At 39.9% G+C, this 27,002-nt stretch overlaps 1 protein-coding gene across 1 annotated transcript in view; it reads right to left on the bottom strand.

Moving 5' to 3' along the window:
* ltbp1 (latent transforming growth factor beta binding protein 1) overlaps window positions 1-27,002 on the bottom strand; it is a 91,156-nt gene that overhangs the window by 63,789 nt on the left and 365 nt on the right. The window contains exons 1-3 of the mRNA XM_079362320.1: window positions 26,661-27,002; window positions 21,403-21,473; window positions 7,143-7,500 (exon numbers count right to left, since the gene is read on the bottom strand). The exon at window positions 26,661-27,002 is cut by the window's right edge and continues 365 nt beyond it. Coding sequence (XP_079218446.1) covers window positions 7,143-7,500; window positions 21,403-21,473; window positions 26,661-26,989 — 758 coding nt within the window. The 5' untranslated portion in view covers window positions 26,990-27,002. The remainder of the gene's footprint in view (window positions 1-7,142; window positions 7,501-21,402; window positions 21,474-26,660) is intronic.

Consider the following 27,002-nt stretch of genomic DNA (forward strand, 5'->3'; position numbering starts at 1 on the left):
GTGATCATGCTGTCTGACATTAGCAGAGATAAACAGTCATCTCATCACAGTTACAGAGAACCGTTATCTGAGAGGGAAATGCTTTTGACATGAAACCAGGGGATTCACTGGGAATAATAGCTGCTATACCAAGTCAACATTTGTTCATCAATACATAAAAAAACTTCATGATCCCTTCAATTGACCTACAACCGAGGATGGGATCAGCATACGACTTGATTTCAGGTCTTTGGGTCAATTAAGTTAGTCTTTTCAGGAAGTAGAGCCAAGAACATTTGCTTCTCATAAGTTATCTTGCAATCTAGGGTTGTTCAAATTGACACCAATCTTTTTTTTTAAAAACAAGCAATGTGGCTTTATCGATGGTAATGTGTGTAGGTGGGCCAATTCAACACCTTAGCTCTGATTGAAGATTACCAACAAATATCAATGTAATTAACACATAAGTATGTAAAAACAATCAATTTACAAAGATCCACTGCTGGATGTGGAAACGGTTGGTAGACTCAAGAGCCCCTGGAGATGGTTGCTAAAGAAGCCCTTCTGTATACGCAGCACATCCGGTTGGGCCGTGGCATTTTTTTTTGTAGTGATTCGAACCACATTAGCATGGAACATATACTGTACTTAAGTCCTTTACTATATGCATCCTCAAAACATAATGTTGTTTTTATTTTACCTTTTTGTGTTGTGTAATCCTGAAATGTACTTTTTTGTGACATTATCTACAAAGATCTCATCAAGATGTTTTCTAAAAGACGGATTTTCAGTCCCTTATATTTAAAAAGTGACTGTCAACAGGTCAGAATAGGGTCTAAAACCTTAAAAGGTACTGCCATGTTTATCACCAGTAGTAGTAGATGACCTGCTGGATGTCTTCCATCGTTCGTTTTGTTTACTGTGACGCATTTTTCTCCTTTGTTGAATTTATTTGTGGGGTAGCTGTCTATCTATCTATTACACATGTTACGCATGTCTAAAAAAACTACACATAGGAGAAAACCCTGCTCAGACTGTCATGACAGTCTTTTTTCCCCCATAAAAAAACTTATATGGTTCATGGCTCTAAAAGATAATTTAAGATGTCTCCAAAATATAAAACAAAAAAAGAAGATTTAACACAAAGCTAACATTTGTAGCCCACTGACTGATTCAATAAAATCCCACGGTCAAAGAAAGGAGATGATAGACTTGAGGAAGAGTGATCATTTTTAACCAGGCGTATTTTCATCCCATTCATATGATAGGCCCCCCGCCACGTTAAAAATAAACAGAAAGTGATAGCCTTGTAAATAGCTCTTCTGGGCCCTTGAAATGTCCTTCCTAAATAGCTCTTCTGTTTAAGTTGTGCATCTATAAGGTATGTGAATATCTTATTATACACTGTAATAAGTACACATGTGCTATTGTGTTTCTAAGATTTAATTCACATAGTCATTAAATTGGCCTCCAGTTTAACCCTCAGAAGTTCCTCATCATTATTATTTGTGTCCATGTGTTGTGGACATAATGGTGTGTGTAAACATGCTTGTGAGCATGTATGTTTACACGAGTACAAGTACAGAGTATTTATACACGTGTATTGCTATGGCGAGGCTTAGCGGTATAGGGGGGTGGATTTGTAGGGTGGTACAGTCTATATTCAGATAGGCAAAGAGAGTTTGTTTTGTACAGGCCTTGACACACCACGCCGGTTGCTACTCTAGTTTCTGAGGTGTGCCGGGCTCTGTCGCTACCCATCGGCCCCCGCAAATTCAATGCCGATTCGACATGTTGAATTGGCAGAAGGAATCTCTCTGATTGGCAGTTTGGAGGTTTCATTTATCTCCAGCTCTCGACACAGGTTCAGAAAAGCCCTTTGAGCATGCCGTTGTAGTATCCATGCTAAAAGACCAAGGGCTGACAACGCCAGTGCCCTGCCTAACTTTAATCAGACATTGTTCTTGATTAGTAGGCCAGATATAATAATATATATATATATATATATATTGAGTTATGAGACAAACAAATTTGGAAAACAGAGAAGTTTAAAAAATAAGATCTCATTCAAGTCTCAAAAAAATATCCGGCATGGCCGTGTGCACTGGCAATGTCTGGGAGTTTGAAGAGTTTGGAGAGATGTGTTCAGGAGCCTTCTAGTCTTAAATATAAGCAAGAAGATTTCAATCATCTCCACATAAACACTTCGATGAATCAGGGTTGTTGGAAAGAGGTGTGTTTATATGTGTTCAGTCTCGACCTTCATTGCTCTGGCCGCAATCACAATCCAGCACTGACTTCTACACTTTAGTCTTCCAAATCCTCTCCCTCATGAGATCTGAAATACTCGGGTCTAACATAATAAACTCACTGAACCTGTAAGAAGGGAAAGAAAGAATATCTTTGCATGGGTAGAAAATGTATCTTTCAATTCACCCTCTTTATGACTGACTATATATCGTAAGTTTTTCCCAGGTTGTGATCAAACAGTGTCAGATACAATAAGGACTCAACCTTACAAGTCACTTCTTTACCACGTGAGCTACCAGAGCAGCCAAGGATATCATTTTCAAAAACTAAAAATGTGTGTTTTAAATGGACATGAATCTCTATTGTGGCCTAATAATTTACGACCTTGTCTTTCACATTAATTAGCCTGCTGTTTGCAAATGAACACTTCAAAGACTTATTTTAAAGATGACGTGCAGATTTATCAATGGTCAGAGAAAGAGACGTTTTATGCTCCTAAATCCTTGAAGTTGTTTCAAGGTCACCTATCGTGCAAAATGCACTTTACCGTGATTGTTTAATATTAATACAGTATGTGCCGCTAGTCTGTCTATAAACTCCCATACTTATAAGAAAAGGCCATCCTCATCATCCACTTTTAATAAATGTGTGCTCAAACGGACTGTTGGAAGTTTCCCCCTTCATGACATCACAAAAGGCAGTGACCCCTCCCCCATGTCGCTGACACTGTTAGAACGCATTAAATATTATTTTACTGAAATCAGAACTGTCACAAAAAGCCGGACTATAGAAGAGAACAAGAGGTTCTCCAGGGTCTGAGTCCCGCAGTCGGAACAGGCTTCACAAGTTACAGTTCAGCCATCAAACTATCCTCACTGTACTGTATGTTCCTAACATTATCAGGAGCTAGCTCACTGAGTTATCTAAAAAGAAAAAAGATGAGTAGAACCCAGTCTTAGCTTTGAACAATGATGTAAAGCTTTTTTAGTTTCTGAAATACAGAACAATCACCAGATACCTTCAGTGTGTTGGAGCTGTCATTAAAAAAATAAAGAGGATTCGGTAAACGCTATCTGTCTGTGGTCAACAACAGCTATCTGAAGTATATCTCATCGGTCAGGACCGAAGGGGTATGTGACTTAATGACGCTTCTTTTTATCACAGAAAAAGAAATATAATGACCTATCTGTGAAAGAATTGCCATGTCCTTTTATCAAATTATTAAAATAACACACCCTGATATTTTTCAAATTCTTCAAGTTCTTTCAGACCAGCGTCATCTCTCTCCATTTCCTTTGTCGTCCCTCTTTGTTCCCCTTCTTATCAGCCCGGGCCTCTATCAGACCACGGGAGGCGAAACTTCAACAACATACAGGGGAGAGAACAGGGGAAGAATACTGCTCATCTTTAAGACGTGTTTATGCCAAAGTCAAAATAAACCATTGGTTATGGTTGATCAGAGATAACACACATGACAGTTCTTTACAGTGTTTTGTAACAGACAACATCCAATAAGTCAATCCAAATCAATCCAAGTCAGATTGAGGCTCCTCATTTTCTGCCTTTATTGATGCAGTCTTACTATAACAGTTATGGGGTGCTTATAATATCATAGTTTCTCATGAATTATGTTTCCAAATTAGAAAACTCATCTTACCAAACCATCATGATAAAGTGAGAGACATTTAGGATAAGAAATATCTATCTATATCTATCCTATCTTACTGGAGGTAAAAAGTGTTTAAAATTAAACTAAATATGTTGTTTTTTTAAGATTTTTGTTATGCAACTCTGACAAGTTCTCAAATATTTCCTAAGACAGTCACTTCCTAACATCGGAATGCAGCATGAGTGAGTGTCAGTGCCAAAACAGCATGGTTTCGGTTCCTTCTTCTTCATTGTGCTAACATGAAAAGTTATACAGTCCTGTTTTACTCAGCTGAGACAATCAAGCAAAACCAGGTTGTTCGTTTCTCCTGGTGTCATTGATTAAGTCATCCAGGCTAGTTTTTCCAGACTCCACTATTGGAATGCCCTTCATTCAAAAAAATCAAATCCCCATGAGCCTGACTGCTGCCTGAGATCCTTTAAAAGGGCCCTACTGGTTGTTCCTAAAACTCAAATGCTCAAATGGACTGAGCCTTTGCAATTCAAGCCAAGGGACTTGGCTCAACCCACCCTGCAAGAAGGATCGCTACTGCAACGTCTTCCATACCAACGACAAACTATAACAGCCTCTCTACCATGTGACCACAATACTCCATATAAGTGTATGTATGTTGATGCATCTGTGAAATTGTCCATATTTATGTTTATTGATATGTTCAAATATATCTAAGTATATGTAAATGGACTTCAGCTTGTAAAGCACTTTTCTAGCATCTGATTACTCAAAGGGCTTTTACACCACAGCTCACATCTACACATTCACATACTGATAGTAAAGGCTGCTATGTAAAGTGACCATCAGAAGTCACTTATCCCATTCATACACAGTCATATGACGCCAACGAAGCAGTGGAAGCAGCTCTTTTTACTATATTTTATTTAAAATGTACTTCAGAACTTTTATTTTGAAAGGTCTTAATTATTGGTTTTATTATCAGTGAAAAGTTTGAATGTGAACCAAAAGGCAGTGGAAACATTACAATTCCGAAATTGATGGTTATAGAAGAGGTCACTGAACTAAAGAATGTGTGTGCTAGACTAACTAACTAACTAACTAGACTAAATATACTATATTCAGATATCAAACTCTAATCTTTTTCAATTAAAACTGATATACATATTTGTAATTACATTATACTTACCAATCTCTTTAACTCTATCACAAAAGTAAGCTTGAATGAACCTAATAAATATTCCTTTCCTTGGGTTTATTCTCTTATTTGTTATCCTATCAGATGATCTAACTGCTCTGTTACAAGAACCAATAGGAGGCCAGCTCCTTCTGAGAGATAAATCCCTTCTGCAAATTGAGAGCAGCTTTCGAGGACACTAATCTGGTAGCAATTTACTTGTGCCTGTGCAGAGCATTAAAACAAAAAAGAACTCTGACATATTACAGAGTGCATGTTGGACAGCGCTCATGTAATATATTCAATAACATTTCAGATATCATCCGTGAGTATCACACGTCTGGCCTGATCGGTGCCACAGTAATTGGACCTATGCAGGGGGATTTTGAAAATTTCCCTTTACACTCTGCAAGAAAGTGAGGAGAAAGATGTTTTTTTTTTACACACCGTTTGGACCTGTCAAGACATTGGGGAAGTTTTAACTGTGCTTGATTTGACTGAACATTCTCCAGTCGTCTGCTGTGGTGACAGGAAAAACAAACTAACAGTTAACCACAGCAGGAGTTAATAGCATTTCAGCCTTACTTGTGAAGAGCTGGGGAGACATTTTTACCCATTATTACACAGATGGATGGTGATAATGTGAGTATACTGGCGAAGAAAACTGTAATAACACAGACTAATAAGTGAGAGATCCATGCTTGTAAAAAAAACACACACACACACACACACACACACACACAATATTCCCCATGCTCATAGCAGCAATTGTGTAGAGTTGGCTGGCAGGTCTTACCATTCAGCATGCTGTCAGAGAGTCAGCGTGCAGCTAAACACACAGCCGGTTTGATTATCACCAGACGAGGACTCATGCCAGGTTAGCAAAATGTTTGACAGAAAGCATACTGTTAGTGCCAGTGGATTACGAAAAGGTGTGAAGCAAAAACAAAATGGTGTGAATTGATTGTTTATATCTTTTTTCCTCGTGAGCTCTCAAAGGAGATAATTAGACCCAAAAAAATGATGTTTGAGGTTTTAACGTGTAAGAAATAGGACCTCTCTGTAAAATCCCAAACTGTGAAAATGGTAAAGTCACATAAACAGACTTCAGGTTGATATCAACGTGGAATGAGCAAAACATGCATACACCACAGGTTTGCCTCAGGAAACTTGAGTGCTTTAATGGAGTTTACACCTGTTTTCTCTCTGCTACTAGCCTGGATCGATAACATCATAAATCCACTAAATAGGGCATTCATGTTCAGTTGGATTGTTTCTATAAGCAGTGTTTATTTATTTATTTTATTAAGATTTTATTTTTGGCCTTTTTTATAGAGGAAAGTGGATAGAGGTGGAAATCAGGGAGAGAGAGAGAGAGAGTGGGGAGAGACATGCGGGGAAAGGAGCCACAGGCCGGACGCGAACCCGGGCTGCCCGCGTGAGGACGGTAGCCTCGATGCATGGGGACGCGCGCACTGCCGCTGCGCCACCAGCGCCCCCAAGCAGAGTTTATTTATGCCGTATTTTTTTTGCATTAGACTTTAAAAATGTGATTATTTCCATACCCAAATGTAATCATTTCCATAAGTCAAATGTTGGGTAATTTAATTATTTTTAATTACCCAAAAATGTGTGTAAACGCCAACAAACTTTGGAACATAATGACAGATGGCCAACATACAGTATTTGTGTAATTCAGACAGTGCTGTGTCTTTCTCTCACTGCAGCTTTTGGTAAATAATACGAGTGAAGATTTGAATGTTTTTTTTTGAAGTTTTGGGACTTTTTTGTTCCATCAACCATAAAAATAACAGAGACTGTATTATTTTAAAACATGTGGTATTGAAAAGTATCAAAGTATTGTGAATTTTCACAACCCCACGCAACTGGACTTTTAAATGCTGCAGAGGAGCTTCAGAGGAGAAGTGAAGAGTTATCAGTAGCAGGATTTATGGGCAGCTCGGCAGTGAAAACACCAAGAGTCGTCCTAGTGACCTCACACAGTCAACTAGCAGTCAACTAACAACTGTGTAAGAGTGAAGACAGCCCAACACAGAATGAGGCTCGACTGATGTTTTCTGAATAATTAATGGAGAAACAAAGCATAGTACTCACTGCTGCTGGATGTGCTGCTGGATGTAATGGGGTCTCACAAGCTGGGGGGCTGGCTTGACAGTAAGTTTCATCTGGGCCATGTTGCTGGGTGGAGAGGGGGCAGAGGCATAACCACGTGGGGGTACTTGTTGAGGTATTGGCCGCTGTGGGACCACGTTGTATCCATTAGTGTGACCAGTGGTGTGTCCGTTTGTGTGACCAGTGTTGTGCCCGTTGGTGGGTCCGTTCCCGGGCACTGCTGGGTAGGGGTGTGTGGGCACCTTCTGTTCGCATGCCTTCCCGTTGGAGCCAGGCTTGCAGACACAGAGCTGAGGCCTGAGGCACATTCCTCCATTCTGGCACTGAGGGATGCAATTGGCTGCAAAAGAAAACCCAGACAGAGGAGAGAGAGAGAGAGAGGGAGAAGACAAAGAAAAGAGGAAAGAGAGACAGATAAGGAATGAAAATGAGGTAAGAGGTCAGACATACTCAAAAAGGGAAACAGATGAAAGAATAAAGATAAACAGTACTTGATTTTTCATGACATCAAATGCCCACTCATTCACGGAAATGCACATTCACATATCATCACAGTTTTTAACTGAAAAGTTGTGCTCAAACAAACCCTGCTGAATTTGCAATCTGACTGTTTGTTAAGAGTTGATATGAAGTCTCTTAATTGAAGTTTTAAGGACCAGACACCTCCGATACAGTCTGCTTTGGGTGGCAGTAGCTCAGTCTGGAAGCACTTGGGTTGGTAACCATGGGGTTGCTAGTTCAAGTTCCAGTGTGGAAGCTCTGGATAGAGCAGAGGCTATTCTCCCATTTAAGTTTTTGACCATTATTTTTCTGGTTGATATGGTACAAGTGTCTGAGAAACCGTCATGTATCAATCAGGCTTGAACCGGTGCTCCAGCGCACAGGACACATCACAAAAAGGCTAGAGCACACAGTTTTAGATGGAGCTTTTTAATGAGGTGCAGCAGCTGATACTTTGACACAATGCAGAGGTGGTGTCACTGTTTAAATTGCCTGAGCCCAGTTTATAGCTGTTTCTCTTTGGATGGACAGGTTCTGGGCAAGGGCTTTGTCTAACATATGCAAATCCTTCAAGCCAAGCTCATGTTTACAACTTCTGGTTGATTTGTAAAAAGTTGCAGTGAACATTAAACAGACTGCAGCCAAAATGAAAGTAAATCCAACAACACAAGTCAAAGCAACATTAATGTCCGCACAAATCTTACGCTCATGTGTGTTCACAGACGCACACAAGGTCATCTCTGTATATTTCTAATTTTGAAATCAAGGTCACCCTGCATGCTTTACATATCCTGTAGGTCCTGTTGTCATAATTTGTACTTTGCAGTACGACACTTATCTGTGATATACCACTTCTATTACTGATTTTTTTTTTTTTTTTACATTCTCTTTGTCCAAGAATCGCCACATTGCACATACGTGACAGGGCAGTAGGACGGATATCTGTGATGTACATTAAACATATGCTGTAACTAGTACACCTGTCAGCCGAATGACATATATTCACTCATTTTAAATTTAGCTGATTTGTGACAAGATGGGAGAGGAGGCATGAAAGCAGAATAAGTTGGGTAACAACAGGAAGGGATCCCTGTGGATAATCAATAGACATGTTGGTGTTCAAATTTGACAAACAATACAACATCAGCTCAAACAAGAACACAAGTAAAACACCAGGAAAAAGAGCAAAAGGCCTGAAATTGTAACTTTTCTTATTGTCCTTTCATAAGCAGGTAGTGGCAGCCATTTATCAAATACATAAAGAAAAATTATGACGCTAATGTCCTAACCCTAAACAAACGTGTTGGTTTAAGACTTGAACTGGTTCACAGATAGACGTACTAGAACAACACTCACTTGGCCACTTTCAGAGGAGAAAGTGTGTGTGGTTGCTCTGTGTGTGTGTGTGTGTGTGTGTGTGTGTGTGTGTGTGTGTCTTTGTGTGTGGGCATGTGTTTTAAAGCCAGCGGGGGATATGACTCAGAAAGAGGCCGGTCCCCTTCTTTCTCCCCAGGGTCCCGTGTGGGTGTGTCTCCTCCTCTCTAAGCTTGTTAGTCTAATTAGCGGCTTTGAGATTTGTGAAAATGATTAATGAAGGAAAAGTAAATGCCTGATGAAAGACATCTGCAGGCACTAGGAAAACACAGGTTTTGTACGTTTGCCATGCCACCCCTCTGCCTCTCCTCCTCCTTCATCTTCCCCCAATCTATGGGAAACACCAAGCAAGTCCAGATTTCTCTGGAAAATCACAAGCAGTCTTTTTTTCACACAAATTAGAACTTGTCCAACCTGTCCACAACCCATATGACGAATAGGAGGCAGCCTGATGGATTAATCGCAGTAGAGACTATACTCTCTCTGTGTGCTTTGAGCAAATTGTTTGTAGATTTGTTCCAAAAAGTAAATGCCATATTTCCACCCTGTTTAGTGAGGCCACTTGCTCCAGTGTAGCTCGAGCCCTTAGCGTGCCATGCTAGCTAATCTTGCAGTGGGCCCAAAACAACACCAATTAGTCGAAGGGCAGCTGATGGCCAGCTCGGGTTTTATCTATAGATTCCATTAAAAAAAAGGACAGCGCAAGAGCACGAGATAAGTGAAACCAAACTTAAAATCAGACGACTCATCAAATACATCTTCTGAAAAGTTTAGTTTTCATAAGTAATTTGACGAATGTTGATACTAACACAAGAGTTGTTGAACTTTACATAACCGTGAGTGTCAAGAGAATTTGTTTTGCTTTTGACTGTAATGATCTAAAGGGATCTTCAATGTTTTATCAGTCAATGTATTGCTGGCTTTGGTTAGTGGAAGAGTCTAGCCTCCATTTTGGCTCCAAATTAGGGAGTGCTGAATAAACCATTTAACAATGTCACACTCACTGCTTGGCACAAGAATTAGTAGTAAGTTAAATGAAATGTAAATATTTGTACGTGTCTGCCCTTATTGCTGTTTAAATTGTGTTTTTATGTCGTAACACAACACCCACCAAAATAAGAAGATGTAGTCATAGACTGGCTTTAGCCATCTCTTCTTGCTCTACTGCCCGGTCTAGTGGTTTATCTTAAAACCGAGTCAGTCAGTCTGAATTTACATTTGGATAAATCCACCATGAAATCAGTTGCGAGAATCTTCCTCACTTCAAATGATGTTCAAAGGGCAAAATGATAGCGCCCATCAAGGTAGTACTGGGGCTTCAGTGTTGAACAACTTATGGAGATGGAGATGCGTTGTCCATATATTTATAAACAGTAAATGATTTTATCTGATCAGCCAAATTGTGTACATTTGTGGCCAATCTATTCATGGCGACATCTTATATATCAAATGTACATAGTTAGCACTTTAAGCATACTGTGTCAAAGGTCACCAATTCATTAACTGAACAAATTAACTTGAAAAAGCAGAGCATTTGAACTGTGTTCATACAAAATTAGGATAAATAAGGTAGCATAAATATGCTAAACTTTATAGATGCATATATATATACATTTACAGCTGAATATATACATTTAAGAGTTCAAGTGTTTTTGTTTCACAACCTCTGATTGACTGAGTTACACCCTGTTTTTAGTTGTTACCTCAAATATGACATCATTGCTTTCCTACCCCTAGAGCTAAGTTATTTGTTTTAGTTTGAAGTTACCCCACTGTTAGTTTTCCATTTTGGGTTTTTTTGCTTTCTTTTCTGAGTAGCGTAAATAGTTTTCATTGCTCCCTCCACCCCTCTCTGGCCTGAAGCTCAGGCTGCCATCTGTTCTGCGAATAGTTTTCTCTCTTCCTTTCCCTCACACTGAGGTCAGCTACATAACAGCGCTGTTCTCTGAAGGGGGTGACGGACTAAGTGTTGGTAATTTACTTGTTAGCTGGGGACAGGAAAAAGATCAGTCATGCTGATGTCCTTGCTCTTTTGATCAGGCCTCACTAGGCATGGGGCTCATGGACCTCCTCCACACCCAAACCCGAGGTCTGGAAAGGGGTCTCCAAGATTTAAAAAGATGTTGTGTACGTGTGTCAGAGTCAGACTGTGGTAGAGATGCAGAGTGCGAACCAAGACGGCATAATGATTTTCTTTGTGTCGCTGCCTTGTAGAAATACCTTAAAATGTATAAGTTAAGGAGAGAAAATTGCTCGTGCTTTATGGGTAACATACAGCCTGTTTAACCTTGCATGTGGCTGGGACAGACGCTCTCTGAATTCAGAAGTAGGTAGCGGTGAAATGTGACATCAATATATGAGGTATTGAATACCACATTATCTAAGTCACTGCTGGCCCTCACAGTTCAGATTAACTCTGATAAGACTGTGTGTGGAGAATCTACGGACCTCACTAATCCTGTGGGATGAGAGGCACGCTTATCTTTCCTCTTGCCAGCAATGACGCTACACCTTAAAACCTCTATCATATTGAACATTGCAGTAATTCACAAGAACGGGCTAGAACCACTTTGACATGAATCCAATGATCTGTTATATAAGAGTGGACATGGTCATTTTATAGCAAGGTTTTGCTATTGGGACCCTGCTGACCACCCTGTCCCAACTCACGCATACACACAAGTCAAGTATATCGCCTGTAAATATCTCTCTGAGTCCTGACTGTCTACAATGAGGAAGAAGCACGAGTCCCGCCAGCTGTACTGTTGTTGGAGCCATGTTTACACAAACATGTACAGGCCTTATGTTTGAGGTCAAGGACGAGAGAAAACAAGAAGAACATACTCACTGCTTTTTGAATTTCATGTAGGAGTCTTTAGATCAAATCATTCAGAGTCAATTCATGTGCAATATGAAGATTTGAGTTAACCAAAGTGTGCTAACATTAGCCTGCTAACACTTTGACTCAAGTTTTCCAAGCTGCATCTTACAATGGAATAGCTGGATGACATGGAATTGAACGGAAGTCTAAGGCTTGGATAAATATTTTTTTAAAAACCCTCAAATTTTAAAACTGTAATACTTTTTTTAGGTTAGATTTAAAAGTGTAAGTTTAAATTAATTAATTAATTAACTTTTTTTTTAACCCCGGACAATTAACAATTCACTGATTAATGGACTTATGTCAAGCTCAGATATCTACCTTACATTAATAAGTAATATTTAGCTAAATTAAAAATGATACTTTTACCAAGAAAGTGGACCCGTTTGAGGTAAGCTCAGAGTAAAAGTTTCAGCTGCTTACATAACCACGAAAACAAACATTACCTCATCACCTCCTGCAAACAGCTGTGTTGAGAAGGTAAGAGTATTTTTCAAAAGAAGTTACGTCTTTCTTTTACTCACTTACAAAAGAATGCACACACTAGTCAGATCAAGATGTTCAAAACACCAGGTGTCTTACTTCTGACATGGACGGCTTAAATCATCATGATGCTTCATTTATAACGACTTCAACAGATGTTATAACAGGATGTCTGGGTAGATACAGTTCAAAGTCATTCTTTAATTAATGAAAGGGGCGGGGGGGGGGGGGGGGGGTTAAGAAGGAAACTCCAGGGTTAACTCATGGGTAGATCGCCATGGTGACGTATGCTGAACATCTAACCTGATCCAGGGCAGTTTTTTTTGTGACATAAGATAAACCTGCAGCAGAGACTAAAAAGAACAGTGAAGCTTGCTACTTGTTGCACGCATAAGATATCAAATCAAGCGTACATAAACATATAGGATATCTTGAACTGTCAAGCAGCCCACAATAATTTATTTGAGAAAATAATCAATTCATTCATTCATCAATTGCATCTTTGTGGAGTTTAGTCTGGATTATGCGTTTAACTTGTTTATTTTTAACATAGTGCAGTTTATGATGCATGTGGTTAACTAGCCGCCTGAATCATACTCGATTGGTTATATTTATGTAAACATTTATTTTTTTTTTATTCCCAGTGTAGCATCAAATTTTGGCCTTTTATTGCCCAAAAGGAAAGCCATTAAAATGAGATTGAGCAAACAACATCACGTAGTCGAGGATCATTCTCCGCTGTTGACGTTGACATTGTGGAGGATAATGAATGATGCTGTTTTCTGCAGCGTGCAGTTATCTGTCACTGCAGGAAGTCCTCCCATTGTTGGAAGAGTAATTTCAGGGAGCTTTTATAGGCAGAGCCGGTTAAGTGGGGTGACTGTGGACATCATCCAGACACAATGCAGAGCGACAGTCATGTCCTAATCGACTTGAACCTCACTGTGTGCCCGTTGAACTGAGGTGTCAGGCACATTGCTAAGCTTTTACTGCGCCTCCCCTTTCACCTTACAACACCTGCATTCAGTGCGCAGGCCTCTGGTGTCAGTGCTGCTGATGGACACAATAATGAGCTGTAATGGGCCCAGCCATTGGGCAATGAGCAGCAAATCACTTGAGTCAGCAAGTTGCCAGCTGTTCTTTGAGCCAGCCCACGTGGAGAAAGGATGTGGGGGTTTTTGTCATCACAGGAAAGTCAGTATACTATTGGCATATATTTTATGTACATAATTACTGAAAAAATGCCAATCCCAAGCAATGACATTTACAGAACATAACCTGCAGAATTGAAGCCCCAACAGACAGGACCTGCCAGCAGCAGCATCAGACATTTTAACGAATATAAAAGAAACATTTAGCACCAGACTAACATGGATGTTTTGTACTATTCTCCCCATTGAAGAACAACATTATGAAAGGGACGAAGATGTATGTAACAAAATTTGAGGTAAGTGCTCAAAAAAAAACAACAACACAGACTTAGTCATTTTTAATTAATTTAAATATTTCAAAGTAGAATATAATTCTAAACCAAGTTTGGGGGGAAGTGTGACTGTGTCTGAAATCACTCCCTATATAGTCCACTCAGTGTATCCCACAATGCATTTTGAAAACTAGTGTACGACCTATGGTCACTATTTCAGCAATATGTACCATCATGCATTAGGGTTCAAAAGATCTTTACGAGCGCTATCTTTGGAGCGCTTTAACTGAAATCTCTGATTGTTAACGTTAGTTTGTCCTTCCATGTAAAATTCAATATTGTATTTATTATTTGTAAATGTTTAGTGAAAATATACACAGTATAATAGAAGTTTTCACTGAAATTCATGCAGTTATTTACAGTTATTATTGATCCCCGACTGTTAAGCAGCACGTTTTAGTAGTGTGACAGCAATGGCATCACTGTCAGCGGCCTAAGAGTTAGCGAGTAGTGTCCGAAATGTTTTTATATTTTTCTGAGTGAGTGCACGATATAGTCCACAGCATTAAAGTCACTACATTGGAAGTAGTGGGTAGGGAGTAAGTGATTTTGGACACAGCCTGTGATTCTGTATTTTACATGTTGTCTTTTCCTGAGTAATTCCACAAAGTCGCAAGATTTTTCTTCTGTGTGTGATTACCACAAGGTCTCCACTTTACATGGAGATGACAAAGAGCTATTTTTCCCAGCAACTCAATAACTGGCCGACATTTGACTTCATCCAGTCTGGAGGAGGAAGTGGAATGTCTCCTGATCATTTCTCCTGAATCGGATGATTTATTTTAAAAAGCTGAATCACATGTTGTTGTCTGAGTCTGCCAAGAAAAGAAGCAAACAAAAACAAGCTGTCCTCCACAGCAGTAAGGATATGTCCCAAATACATGTTATGTATGGCAGTCAGGAAAGAAGCACAAGGAAGAGTCAGGACTCATCATCATTAAAGGTAGGAAATTTCCTACAGACACAATTTTTAAGTGTATCTGGAGGAATACACTTTGTGAAATTGTCTTTATGTCTTGACAGTAATTAAGTGCTCTGAAAAAGGAACAAAAGAAAATCCGTCATCTGTAAAACTTCGACCAATGTCAGAATGACGGTTCGTTTTTTTATAAACCACTCAAGCCTCTCTACTCCATGCATTCACAAGCCAGCACTCAAAGCATGAGCTGAAATCCACTTCTGGACCAATGGCACTCATGCATGTAAGTGAGGGGCGTGGCCTTTAAAGGAGCACAGAGGGGAAGGGACGGGTGAAGACAGATTTCAAAATCATGCTAGTTTTAGAAAATGACCAACCCTGTCTGAACATGAGTTTAAAACCTTTGACCTCTGCTTCAATCAAAAGTTTGACGTCTGCCACGTAAAGAATGACTGATAGGTCTTTTCTGTTACAAGCTTTCCTTTTAAAGCAATTTTAAAGCGGCTGTGAGGAGTCTTTGCTGGTTAAGAATCAGTTAAAACTGATGACTCGTGATGAGCTCCTAAAGCAAACAAGACTATTGGCAAATAGATGATTGTGTCTAAAATCACTGACGGTTGGGTGGGTGTCATGGAAGGAGATGAATAGCATGCTTCAGGGGCTCACTTAGTAAAAACTTACTACTGAAAAGGTACATGAATAGTGAAACATTGACTGTTAAAAGAATGGAGGATTTTTTTTGTTGAAAAAAATACTTACTGCATGTAAAATACAAGAATAGCAAAGAGATAAGAGGTACTGCTTTGTCCACAGGGTTAACCAAGGACCTTCAAACACTGGTCAAGATACCTCAAGCCTACTCCACACGTAGGCGGGTATTTTAAAATAAGAACGATTTCCTTCTCCATTTAAAAAAATAACCCTGTACACAGAGAGTTCTCAAAAACATCTTCATCCATATGAAAAAGCACTGTTACGGTGGTCATGAGCATACCAAGTCCAAAACAATGTCTTTGACAGGCTAAAATGTTCTCGTCATTCCTCTGCAATTCCACTTTTTTAAAGATGTCCATTCAAGCGCCAAGCGGGAACACGAGTTGGGTTTTGCCTGCTATCATACTGATCTTGTATAACAAAAAAAAAAATAAAAATAAAAATAAAAAGTGTGACAGCAGCCCAAAAGTCAGTTTCCCCGTCTGCACATAAACACCTTCAACGGACTTCCAGAAAATCTTCACCCTGGAAGGAGTTTTCCTAAACGTTCATTTTCAGTTACTTAAAACGCTGTTTGCATGTGTACAAAAACGTACAGAAAAAAATGTTTGTTCGGTTTTTTTACACTCGCCTATGTGTGAACTAGGCCTCAGTGTACTGTATATTAAGTGTGGCATAGATACGAAAATGTCCAATGTGTTGTTAACGTTTGGACAGCAGGTAATTTTAAGGTTGTTGAAGTCTTCTCTCAACATCAAAAAATAAGAAAGCCTAGTGTTGGGGGGGTTCGACTGCTGACATGAAAGGACACTTTATACACAGCACCGAAATGACTCCTGGGGTCATGTGTAAGGCAGCGCCAGAACAGTATTGTTCATTCTTCATGTTGTTACCCTGTTTGACAGCATCCCTTGTTCATGGAGGAGTGGAGGGGCGATCTGTTTGAAGTAGTCAGATGAAAACGAAAACTCGGCCTTATCTTTCTCAAAAGTCTGAAAGGGAGATACAGCGGGTCTAGACAAATAGTGAGCCCGGCTACAAAAATAAACTTCAGAAGATGTCACACTGTTCATACTTCTACATCCCAGCATGCAGTCAAAAGGAGCAACGTCTTCAACTCTGAGCCAGGATGTGGATCAGGATCAATTACTTGTGTCTGAATTATGAATGAGCATGACTCATTGTATCCCACAATGCATTGTAAAAAGAACTGTACAACCGATGGTTGTACCATGATGCATTGCGGTGTAAAGCTTTCACAAAGGAAAAGAGGTGTCTGACAGCTCTGACCTACAGCAGACGGATGAGACGAGCAACCAGCATGAACCCAGCAAAATAAAGAGCAAAGGATTAACGACTGAGTGATGTCAGTTTGTCCTTCTGAGAATGAAGAGCATGAGACCACAGTCTGTACACACGATTAATAAGATGTAGCACAAAAATATGTTTCAATATTTAAACAAAAATACAGTTCTTTAAATGTTTGTTTAAAGTCAGAATAATAGTAGTTATCAGTGAAATTGTACCGCATGGCTGCACAATTTATTTGTTCGGCAGAAATGACATCATTATGTCAGCGGCTAGGGAAACAGTGAGCGCCCGACATGTGAGTGTGCTACAGTCCACTTCCAAGTCTCCCCATGTCAGGTACAGGGAGTGGGATGAGTGTTTGATTTTTGACACAACCTGAAACTTTATCATCTGATTGGGTGTTTATAGAACAACAGGCACATCTGGTTAGATGAATAAGAAGTGAATCAATATCATCAATATGAGCTGGAGCTGGCAGTAAATCTATTGCATTTGACACTATTTTAAATTCAAATAAATTTTACTGTGATTGTACTGGATGGTAAACCAGAGGAACAACTGACATTAATAGCTTTCACTGACTTATACAAACAAGCACAACATGTTATAGCCCTGCATCATTTTGGATATTTGCATCCATTTATCGTGATACAACTTGTAAAAAATACCAAAACAAATATAAGACGAACCACTATATGTCTATTGAGCTTAATAAAACAAACAAATCCACTTTTTTCCCTTTCCTCCCAGACTGACACAGTGGAAAAAGTTTTTGCCTCCGTTCAAACACCTGTCCACCTCACCTGGAGCCTTGATTAAACGCACAGCACCCATTCAGGCTCCCCATACTGCCCATTAGAGGGACTGCATACACAAACAAAAGAAAATACAGAACAACTCATAGTTTGACTCCAACAGTCAGTAAAAAATCTTACTTTAACTACAACTTGCTATCTGGTTTTTTTTATGCAAATGAGTTTTAATGGAGAAATCGAGTGTCTCACATTTTGTTTATTTCCCACTAAAGCATGTGAATGAAGGGGAAGGACGGCTACGGACTGTCGAAGCCTGAGAACCATGAGGAATGTCTCCTATTGGTCACTGTGCAGTGTTTCCTGTGCCTGTATAAACAAAGCAGCCTCTCTGCACACACTGCATGTCTTCAAGGGTTCAGCTGATATGGGATCCTGACGGCTGCAAACCAAAACACTTTTCACTAGTAAGGGCAAATCTTTTAAGTAGCACAGTTTGATTCACAGTACTCCAGCATACATAGAGTAGATCCTTCTGGGATTAAAATCATCTACTGCACAAAAAATCTCAAATGTTTTAAACAAATATGTGGAGGAATTTTAGGGGAAGATCAATTACTACCAGAAAGATGAAGAAATAACTTTACTGACTGACTTATTGATGGACATCTCAGCTGAACTTTGACCAAAAACTGAACCCGTATTCCTGTCTAGCTTTTCCGAATCTTTCAACTGCATCTTACAGACAAAAGTGTCGAGTAGACTAACAGATGGCTTGAAATCCTCTTCCCCAGAGCGCCATCAGTATCCATTTTCCACTGCTTATCGGGGTATGGGTCGCTTTGGCAGGAAGCCAAGCAAGGTAGGCCAGACACAGAGTCATGTATTACAGCTCTTCCTGGAGGATCTAAAGGTGTTTCCTGGGCCAGAGAGAACATGTAATCCCCTCTTTGTTCTGGCTCAGCCTCAGGTGGTCATGACAGGGGACGTGAATGAAAAACTATTCTACAGTACTCTGAGCTCTTTGACTGAGATATGAGTTCCTCTCCCTGTCGCTAAGGTTTAGACGCCAGACACCATGCGCAACATCTCATCTCAACCTTGATCGTTATCATAAGCTCACAAATCCGATGAGGGTTAAAATTTTCTCATGGATCAGAAAATTCTCCACCACCTCTTCACCATGACAAGCCGCGTGCCCTGCACTTGTTGCATGTGTTTATTATGGTCAACCATCTTTGATTACCAAATGTGCCCCAATGACTGAGAGCAAACCACCTTAGCAATGCAATGCTGATCTTTGATGAAACAATTGAGGAATCCAAAGGAAAGAACGACATCATAGCCTATCAACGGTGATGCACAACCAATTCTTTAAACGCTGCCTGGCTGGAATGCTGACAGCGCCACCAAAGAGAGATTGTTAGCAGAGGGTTTTGAGACAGGAGTCGAGGGTTAAAACACATCTGATGATTTACTGCTGATTTAAATTAAACTAACATGTAGACTGATATTTATAAAGCCACATAGTTCAACTAGCATGGAGCGTCAGATGCGTCAGTGCTCCTCCGCTGTGAAAATACATCACACTAAAAAGTGAAGTACTTCCCACTGCCTCCAAAATCCTGCAATTAAAATCCCTCCACTGTGAAGCGACATCAGACATTATACACCATACAGCACATACATCCTCACAGTGATGCATTATTCTCCATCAGATGGACCATGATGTACAGCACATCTTAGTTATTTAGCTTTATGCAAACACATGATGAAGCTAAATAAACAGGCCAACAACGGGGTCCCTAGCCTCCCTCGCTGAAAATGGGTGATATCACAAACCCATGATGTCAATGATCCAAATCCAGTGGCTTGTTGTAGCAAGCATATCGGGGACATATCAGACAACAAAGCTGAACGATTGGCAAATTACGAGAGAGCAGATCAGCCAACCAATCAGATCAGACTTGGCACATTTTCTCTTTGTGAGGGATGTTGAGCTTTAGAAACACAGGCAGATGAGAGAGCCTGCATGGACCATGAAACAGATTTTTTGATTTTTTTTTTACGTTAGCGATTGTGAACTTATTTTAGCAGACAAATAAAACATTAACCCCAAAAAGATCATAATATGGGACCATTAAAGAACAATCTACTTTACTGAACAACATCAACTAGACCATTTTCTAAAGTTGAGAGATGCTCAGTTAGTTTCTTAGCATCTCCCCAGTTTGTAGCCAAATTCATCCAGCCATCTGTGGCCTGGATGAATATGGCCCAAATGATCAGCAAATGAAGGGAGTGTGCCATAACATCTGACAATCATTTACACACTACAGAAGACAATGAAGGAGGATGCTGTGGTGTTTTAACTTTACAAAAATAAGACCACTTAGAGAAATTACGTTGGTTTTCGGTCTGTTCAATTACATTTTAAAACAATCTGTGATGAGTTATTAACAGTTATTGTGAGAATAACTTATCTCGTATTTTGCATAAATGGACGGTTGAGCCCATCCCTAAAGGATTTTGCCACCCCAAGATTTTCAGTGGCCCCATCTGGCCCCCCCATAAAAGAAATTCCGGGGGCGCCATTGTCAGGAGGAAATTATTGACGGCAGCCACTAACTTTGGATTTACACAGTTACACATCCGCAGAGGTTCAGAAGTACCCACTACAAAGTCTTGAGGTCAAATATTCATCAAATAAGAAAGAATGGAAAATAAATGCAAACAAATTGAACTCGTTTTGTTTAAAAAGGTCGGAGAGTGAAGGAGCCAGACGCTGTGAGATCTTCTGAACACAAAGACACGGGGAACTCCTGCTGCTATCCAAGGGGCTGCAGCAAGCTTTCTCTTAAGAAACTCAAAACAGATTACCACAAACCTGGACAAAGCTGTTTGCTTCCTAAATAATAGCGTTGGCAAAGGTCTGAAAATAAGAAAGTGATCTAGCCAAAGAGTCTGGGCCCAGAGGGGTAATCTATCCCAATCTGTTTCTCTTTCACTCCGAGACACTGGCTGTTGCCAGTTGGACAATGTACCTTCTTCTCAGGACACAGCAGGCAGCTATTAAAAAAAACATCCAAAACACAGGACCTCATTCATGAAATACATGTTTACACAGATTTAAGCCTTACTTTTGCCTATTTAACACACAAACAACTGTTGCAGTACATATCAGTGTTTCTTCATAATGAAATGTTTGTGTGTAAGAATGTGTGCGCAGTACACACAGCTTTGAAACAAATAGTGTCAAAGCTAATCATCTACACACACTAATACTGTACAGATCCACAGCTGCCCAGTCAAACTTAAACCAACAACATTGTCAGGCATATTATTTTTGAATAGTTTTTTTTTTTTTACATTGAATAAACCTTCGAAATATAAAATAAACGAGTTTCATTGATTCCTTGCTATATGTGTGTGACTTCCTAGTGAAGGCTGGACCTTCATCAGTTAAGACTTGAGCCATGTTCCTTCCATAAATGAAGTTGGTGGAATGTTTGATTAATAAGTCAGACTAATCAATCACAGGTTTTTTACTTGTTGGAAATGTGAAAGATGGACCAAAGAAAAACTCAAAAAACTAATTGGTACAAAACGCTTCAGAAATGCTCCCTTCAGGGACATCTGTAAAACTTTGTTTGAACCAATCCTTTGGATTATTTCCTAAAAATGAATCCTTAAATGTCAGAATGTATTTTGCTACAGTAACAAAGTGAAACTCCATACTGAAGAACAGTAAATGTTTGTGAATTATAAAAATAAGTCAGTTAATACACAGATGTAACCCTGGAACAGTTTAGAGGCCCACTTACGTTTTGTGCACCGCTGAGATCCCTGAGCTTTACTCCACCCATGGCAGCACTGCCCTCCACAGACATTAACCCTGTCGATGGGAAAAAAAAACACAAGAAGAGGTCAATAAAACAATCACACACACCATGTCAGATACAAACGTTGAAATTTAACAACAAGCCTGATATTAATTATTTAATTACCAGTAATAAAATTGATGCCATTGTACTTTTCTGGCATTAAGAGCATTAAAAATTAAGACTTTTCACCAACAGAATTGCATGCCTGTGAAAAGATGTTAATCCAAGTCACACTGGGTGATTAAAAGTTATCTTTCTTACTCAAATGTAAGAATCAAGCCTCTCCAGTTGAGTGTCAATTGAGGTCTAAAAAACAAAGTTCAAAAAGTTGTTTCAAGGTTCAGGCAGTTCAAGAAAACTGACCTCAATATCTAACTGTCCCACCTCTGTTCTGATTTTTGGCACTAATCTGCAAGTCTGCACCAAAGCATCACTTTATGTTTTCCACACTTGAATGCTTTCCCAAACACAGAGCTCATGAGATGTGGTTTGGTCTTTGATTCTAAATATGACTAGCACGGCAGGAATGCTCTATGATACCAAACTGTTGAGGTGTACTGCTTATTGTGGAAGACTTTCTATGGCTGGCTAAGCCAACCTGAATTGAACAAACTTTATGTTTCACTACAGAGACCTGACTGAGTCAGACTGTTGGAAGCTGGACCAACGTGGGCGCTCATGACTCAAATCATCAGAGAGATTGGCTTGGAGGTTGGGCAAATCTGAGGCTAGCAGAACAAAAAAGAATCCCGACCACACAGACAGCCCCTTCCTGCAGATTCATCCTTTTTTAATTATACTCTTAATTCATTTATCAAAGAAACTGACTGGGTTACATTCCACTGTCTTTAGATGAACAATTATCATTCGTGATAAATAACACTTGATACAAAGGAAGCACAGATGAATCATTTGAACATTAGTAGTGGCCAATATCGACCCTGTGGTCAAACACTGGCCCATCTGCACAACTATTTGTCAGGCACCAACATGGATCTGTTGTGTAGCATTACTTCAATGCTGGTAAGCTAGTTTAGCTAATTGCGGATTCCGGGAGCAGACTTTCTTATTGGGCAGAAGAAGTCCACTGTTGGGTAAACGCTGACTTGTTTTCATGGTCAAAGATGGAAGAAAATGTTGGCAGTGTGGGAGACTAACATCGTCTCTGGGAAAGATTCGAGATATGCAGTTTGAAAAGTGTTCCAGAGATATCTCAGAGGAAGGCCTTCAACAATTCAAATAAATAGAATTTCAAATCAAAGTTGAAAAACAGTCCAAATGAATAACAAACAGCTCAATTGTTATTTTTAACATCAGTATCAGGATTTGTATCAGTAACGGTTTGGTGTTGGTATCAGTATCAGTGTTAGTATACAGAGTTTGTATCAGTATTACTGTCAACCCTGATTAATAAGACTAGTTTGTCTCCACTTGATATTTTTAAAAAAGAAGTTTGTGCGATTCATAACAACTTGCAATGAGTCTGTCAGACCCAACATAAAAACCCACAAAAGAAAAGGCTGTCAGAAATAAACTAAGAATTCATGAAAGTATTAAGGTCAGAACGTGCCAGTGTCGTGAGGTGAATTTCGATTATGAGCGAGAAGCATGCTGTTAATGACTGCACCAACAACACAAACCATACTGTTGATAAAAGGCCTCATTTGATTCATGACAACACACAAACACAGACTACACACACAGAGACACACACCTACACAAACCACAACATAATCCTTCCAGTCTTATGTAACCTGGTAATGATTCTCCGGAGTCATTTTCTTTTGTTGGGGTGACAGAAATTCACAGCTGAACTGTATTCACTAATCACCCTTCTAAACACTCTGATGGGCCGCAGACTGAGCAGCTGAGGTCAGGTTGCTGCTGGACCACACACAGCCTCATGGCCTCCTGTTGTCCTGTGGACCAACCTCTCACTTCTGATTCCGACAAAAACCTATTTGCATGAAGGAAACGCAATTGGTCCCAACTGCAGACGAACGAGTCAAAGAAAGGAATCGACACGTTTTTACAGATGTTTCAGAATATAATTTTTTTTTTTATAGGGGATTTTTTAAATTGGGGACACAAGTATATTGTTTATCACTGCTTTCAACCTGAATTCAGATAGACTTTTCTTACCATGGCTAACTTATAATGTGTCAAGAACATTACAGTGAAGTCTCCACAAAAACTAAAATCTTGTTTTGCTAACTCGGAGTGTGTAGATTAGCGTTCCAAATTAAATATGGCCAATCCTCACATTTAGTAACTCTGCTACGACTAAGTTTTATGCTCAGACGGCAGAGCTTCACCATTGTAAATAGCAAATCAGGTACAGAAAGGCTGGACAGGTGAGGCAACAGACAATCACAGACACACAGCAATTGGATTTGTCAATGTTGATGTACAATGGTTGTTTTGAGCGTATACATTTGAAAAATCAGAAATGTATTCTTTACGACATTTGTTAACATCGGTTAGCTGATTCCTTTAGCTGTTTTGTTGTTTTTGCAGCCAGACTCACACACAATTATGAAAAGAGTTAAAGCATCGTAGAGCCATTGGTTTACTTGTCTTATATCAAGAGCAGGCAGAAAAAAGACATTCACTCTGGGAAACATCAGCATGCAGGTGAAGCTATCAGGTAGATGAGGCTATCCAACACGGTCACTTAGCAGCTTATTTATGCCATTTAGTGAACAAAACACCAACAATGTGAAACACGTAGTTCGCTCCCATTTGATATGCATTAAACTTTAGCGTCAAGCTGAACAATCTTGGTGTGCGCTGGATTACTCTGACCTTGAAAGCTACATTCTCCTGCTCAATGCACCTCAGATGAGTAGCACAGCTGTGCTTAGGGCCAGTAGCAATGTGTTGGGGTCCATCTTTGAACATTTGAACATGCAGACTGCCCCCCCCCCCCACACACACACACACACAGACACACACACACACACACACACACACACACACAGACACCCCCAAGAAGTGAAAATAACAAAATAGTTAATTAATATAAAAGACATTACTCTGCGATAGATTCTCACACACTTGTAAAAACGTGTTAAATTCCATTAAGCCCTTTCCCTCCTTGGGGTTAGTTTTAGGGTCTAGGGGCCCCATTCATGATTGTTGTGTGCACAGTAAAATGATTGGGCAAACCTTTTTTACACACAATAGTTGGGATTGATAAAAAAAATAACCTTGAATGAGTTTCTGTTTTACCCTGAACTATGTATGAACAAATGTTAAGATATTGTTAAGAGGTCATGAAATGTTGCCAGATGTGTTTTATGATCCTTCACATACATTTGATCTTGTTCTATCCTCAAATGCAAAATATACCTACAATTTCAACTATTTACTTTTTAAATTTGTTTGTACTTGTAGACACCAACTATTTATTTATACGTTGTAAATGTTTAATATAGAGGCCAAGCCAAAAAAAATCTCCATTTACATATGGGATGAATGATCAGACTATGAGGTATAGTCTGCTGTGCAGCTGACAGAGAGGCTTCCATCAGCTGCTGGCTCAGCACCACTTTGTAAATCCTAAACAGAGGAGCCAGTTGTGGAGCACCACTGAGCCGTTAAAATGCCTTCGGTGATGTCAGAAGGTGTCAAGTACAAGAGGGCAGTTCTGAAGAGACCTGTTCAACTGTGTGTGTGTGTGTGTGTGTGTGTGTGTGTGTGTGTGTGTGTGTGTGTGTGTGTGTGTGTGTGTGTGTGTGTGTGTGTGTGTGTATATATATATATATATATATATATAGATATAGATATAGATATAGATATGACCTGTGGATCCTTTCCCTTGTGTCATTCCCCACACTCACTCTCTGATTGCTCATTCTATCCTCTGTCCTCTCTCTAAATAAAGGTTTAAAAAGTTTTTTGTTTTTTTTCAAGTAACCTTAACAAAAAGTTGCTGCAGCAACCAGTCTCTTAAACAGTCTTAGAAAACAGGACTATAACACTGCTGCCCCACTCGTCATGGAGGTCGTGAATGTTTAAATTAATAACAATGGGGATGAATTTATGATAATAGTCGGGGGCATGAAGTTGATTGTGACATATAGAAAGAAGAGAAAGCTAAAAGTTGCATAATGTTTCATATTTATTTTTTTGGGGTGTACATCGTTTTGTGTTCTGTTTTCCTCATGTATAGATACTTTATGAAGCTCCGGGTATACATGACTCACTGGCACATTTGCATAAAGCATAGCCATCATTAATGTTATTAGTAACACCTGTGCCCCCCCCCCCCCCCCCCCACACACACACACACACACACACACCATAACCCGTCAAAATGTCAGCTGCAATAAATTGTTAAAGCTCCACTCTGTTTGAACTTGAATGAGGTCACTAGATTCATTGAACCAATAGGAATGAAGACTGTGCAAATTCTCCACACTTGCAGGTGTTAAAAATGAAATAACAGAAGGGAAAAAAGCAGGTCAGGGAGATGTCAATCAAGCAAGACCTGAGTGAACCTATGCAGTTCTCAGGATAGGTCTTATAAGGATAAATAAATGGGTATACAAAGTTATTTCAGGGCCTTAAAAACAGTGAACCAATAGTTACACCAGTGAAACAAGTGTTTTGTGTGCCAATTTGCCGTCTGTCACACTGTGTTGCAGTGATTTACACATGCAATCACAGACCTTGCCCAGCCAGCATTCAGCCCACTTCACACTGATAGCTAAAGCTGTTTAGAGAGCTGGGATACAAAATGCAATTAGTACTGTATGAGGTTCATATGTGTATGTCTTAAATACAAGAATATGTGCACTGTATTCACCTAATGCAGTCAAGATATCAATATCATCAGTAATAATCCAATCCAGCCACAAACACAGTTTATTCAACAGGTCAGACAGCAGAGTGTGTGTGCAAACAAGCTGTCAGGGCTCCACTGTCAACTCCAATTAGTGTCAGTGAGAAGTCAGCACCTGAAAACAATGGGACGGTTTGTGTGTGTGAGAACACTGAGGAAGAAATCAAAGACAGGGTTGACCTTTTTTTAATTTTGTAGAATTCACTTCCATCTCTGTTATTTAGATAATTCAAGGCTGAAGAACTGAGCCTGTGTTACTGTCCAACTGAAAATGTGTCATTTTGAGATTTGGTTTTGGATACAAACTAACAGGGAGTCATTCACATCCTCTTTCCTGACAAAAGTTTCTTACCCAGACAGTTTCATGAGCTGCTTCTGCTGGCTTTGCTCCTGCCCGCCAGGCGCCTGTTTCCCCATCCTACGGGTCCGGACCTGGCCACCGTAGTTCGCGGTGAGCTCCACGTTGTACGTGTGTGGCTGCCCCGACGCTCCGTGGCGCGTCGAGATGGAGCTGACGCGCATCCCGCCGCCCGCTCCGGTCGACCCCGGCCCCGGCCCGGGCTGGAGCACGTAGAGCCTCCTGAAGCCGCTTTGGCTCTTCTGCTGCTGCTGCGCTGACACACATAACGGGGAAATAAGCAAACCGAAGGAAAAAAAGAGGCCCCATTTAATCCAAGCCATATCCAAACACTGC

The sequence above is a fragment of the Symphodus melops genome, assembly GCF_947650265.1.
Source record: "Symphodus melops genome assembly, chromosome: 15".
In the NCBI taxonomy this organism is placed as follows: Eukaryota; Metazoa; Chordata; class Actinopteri; order Labriformes; family Labridae; genus Symphodus; species Symphodus melops.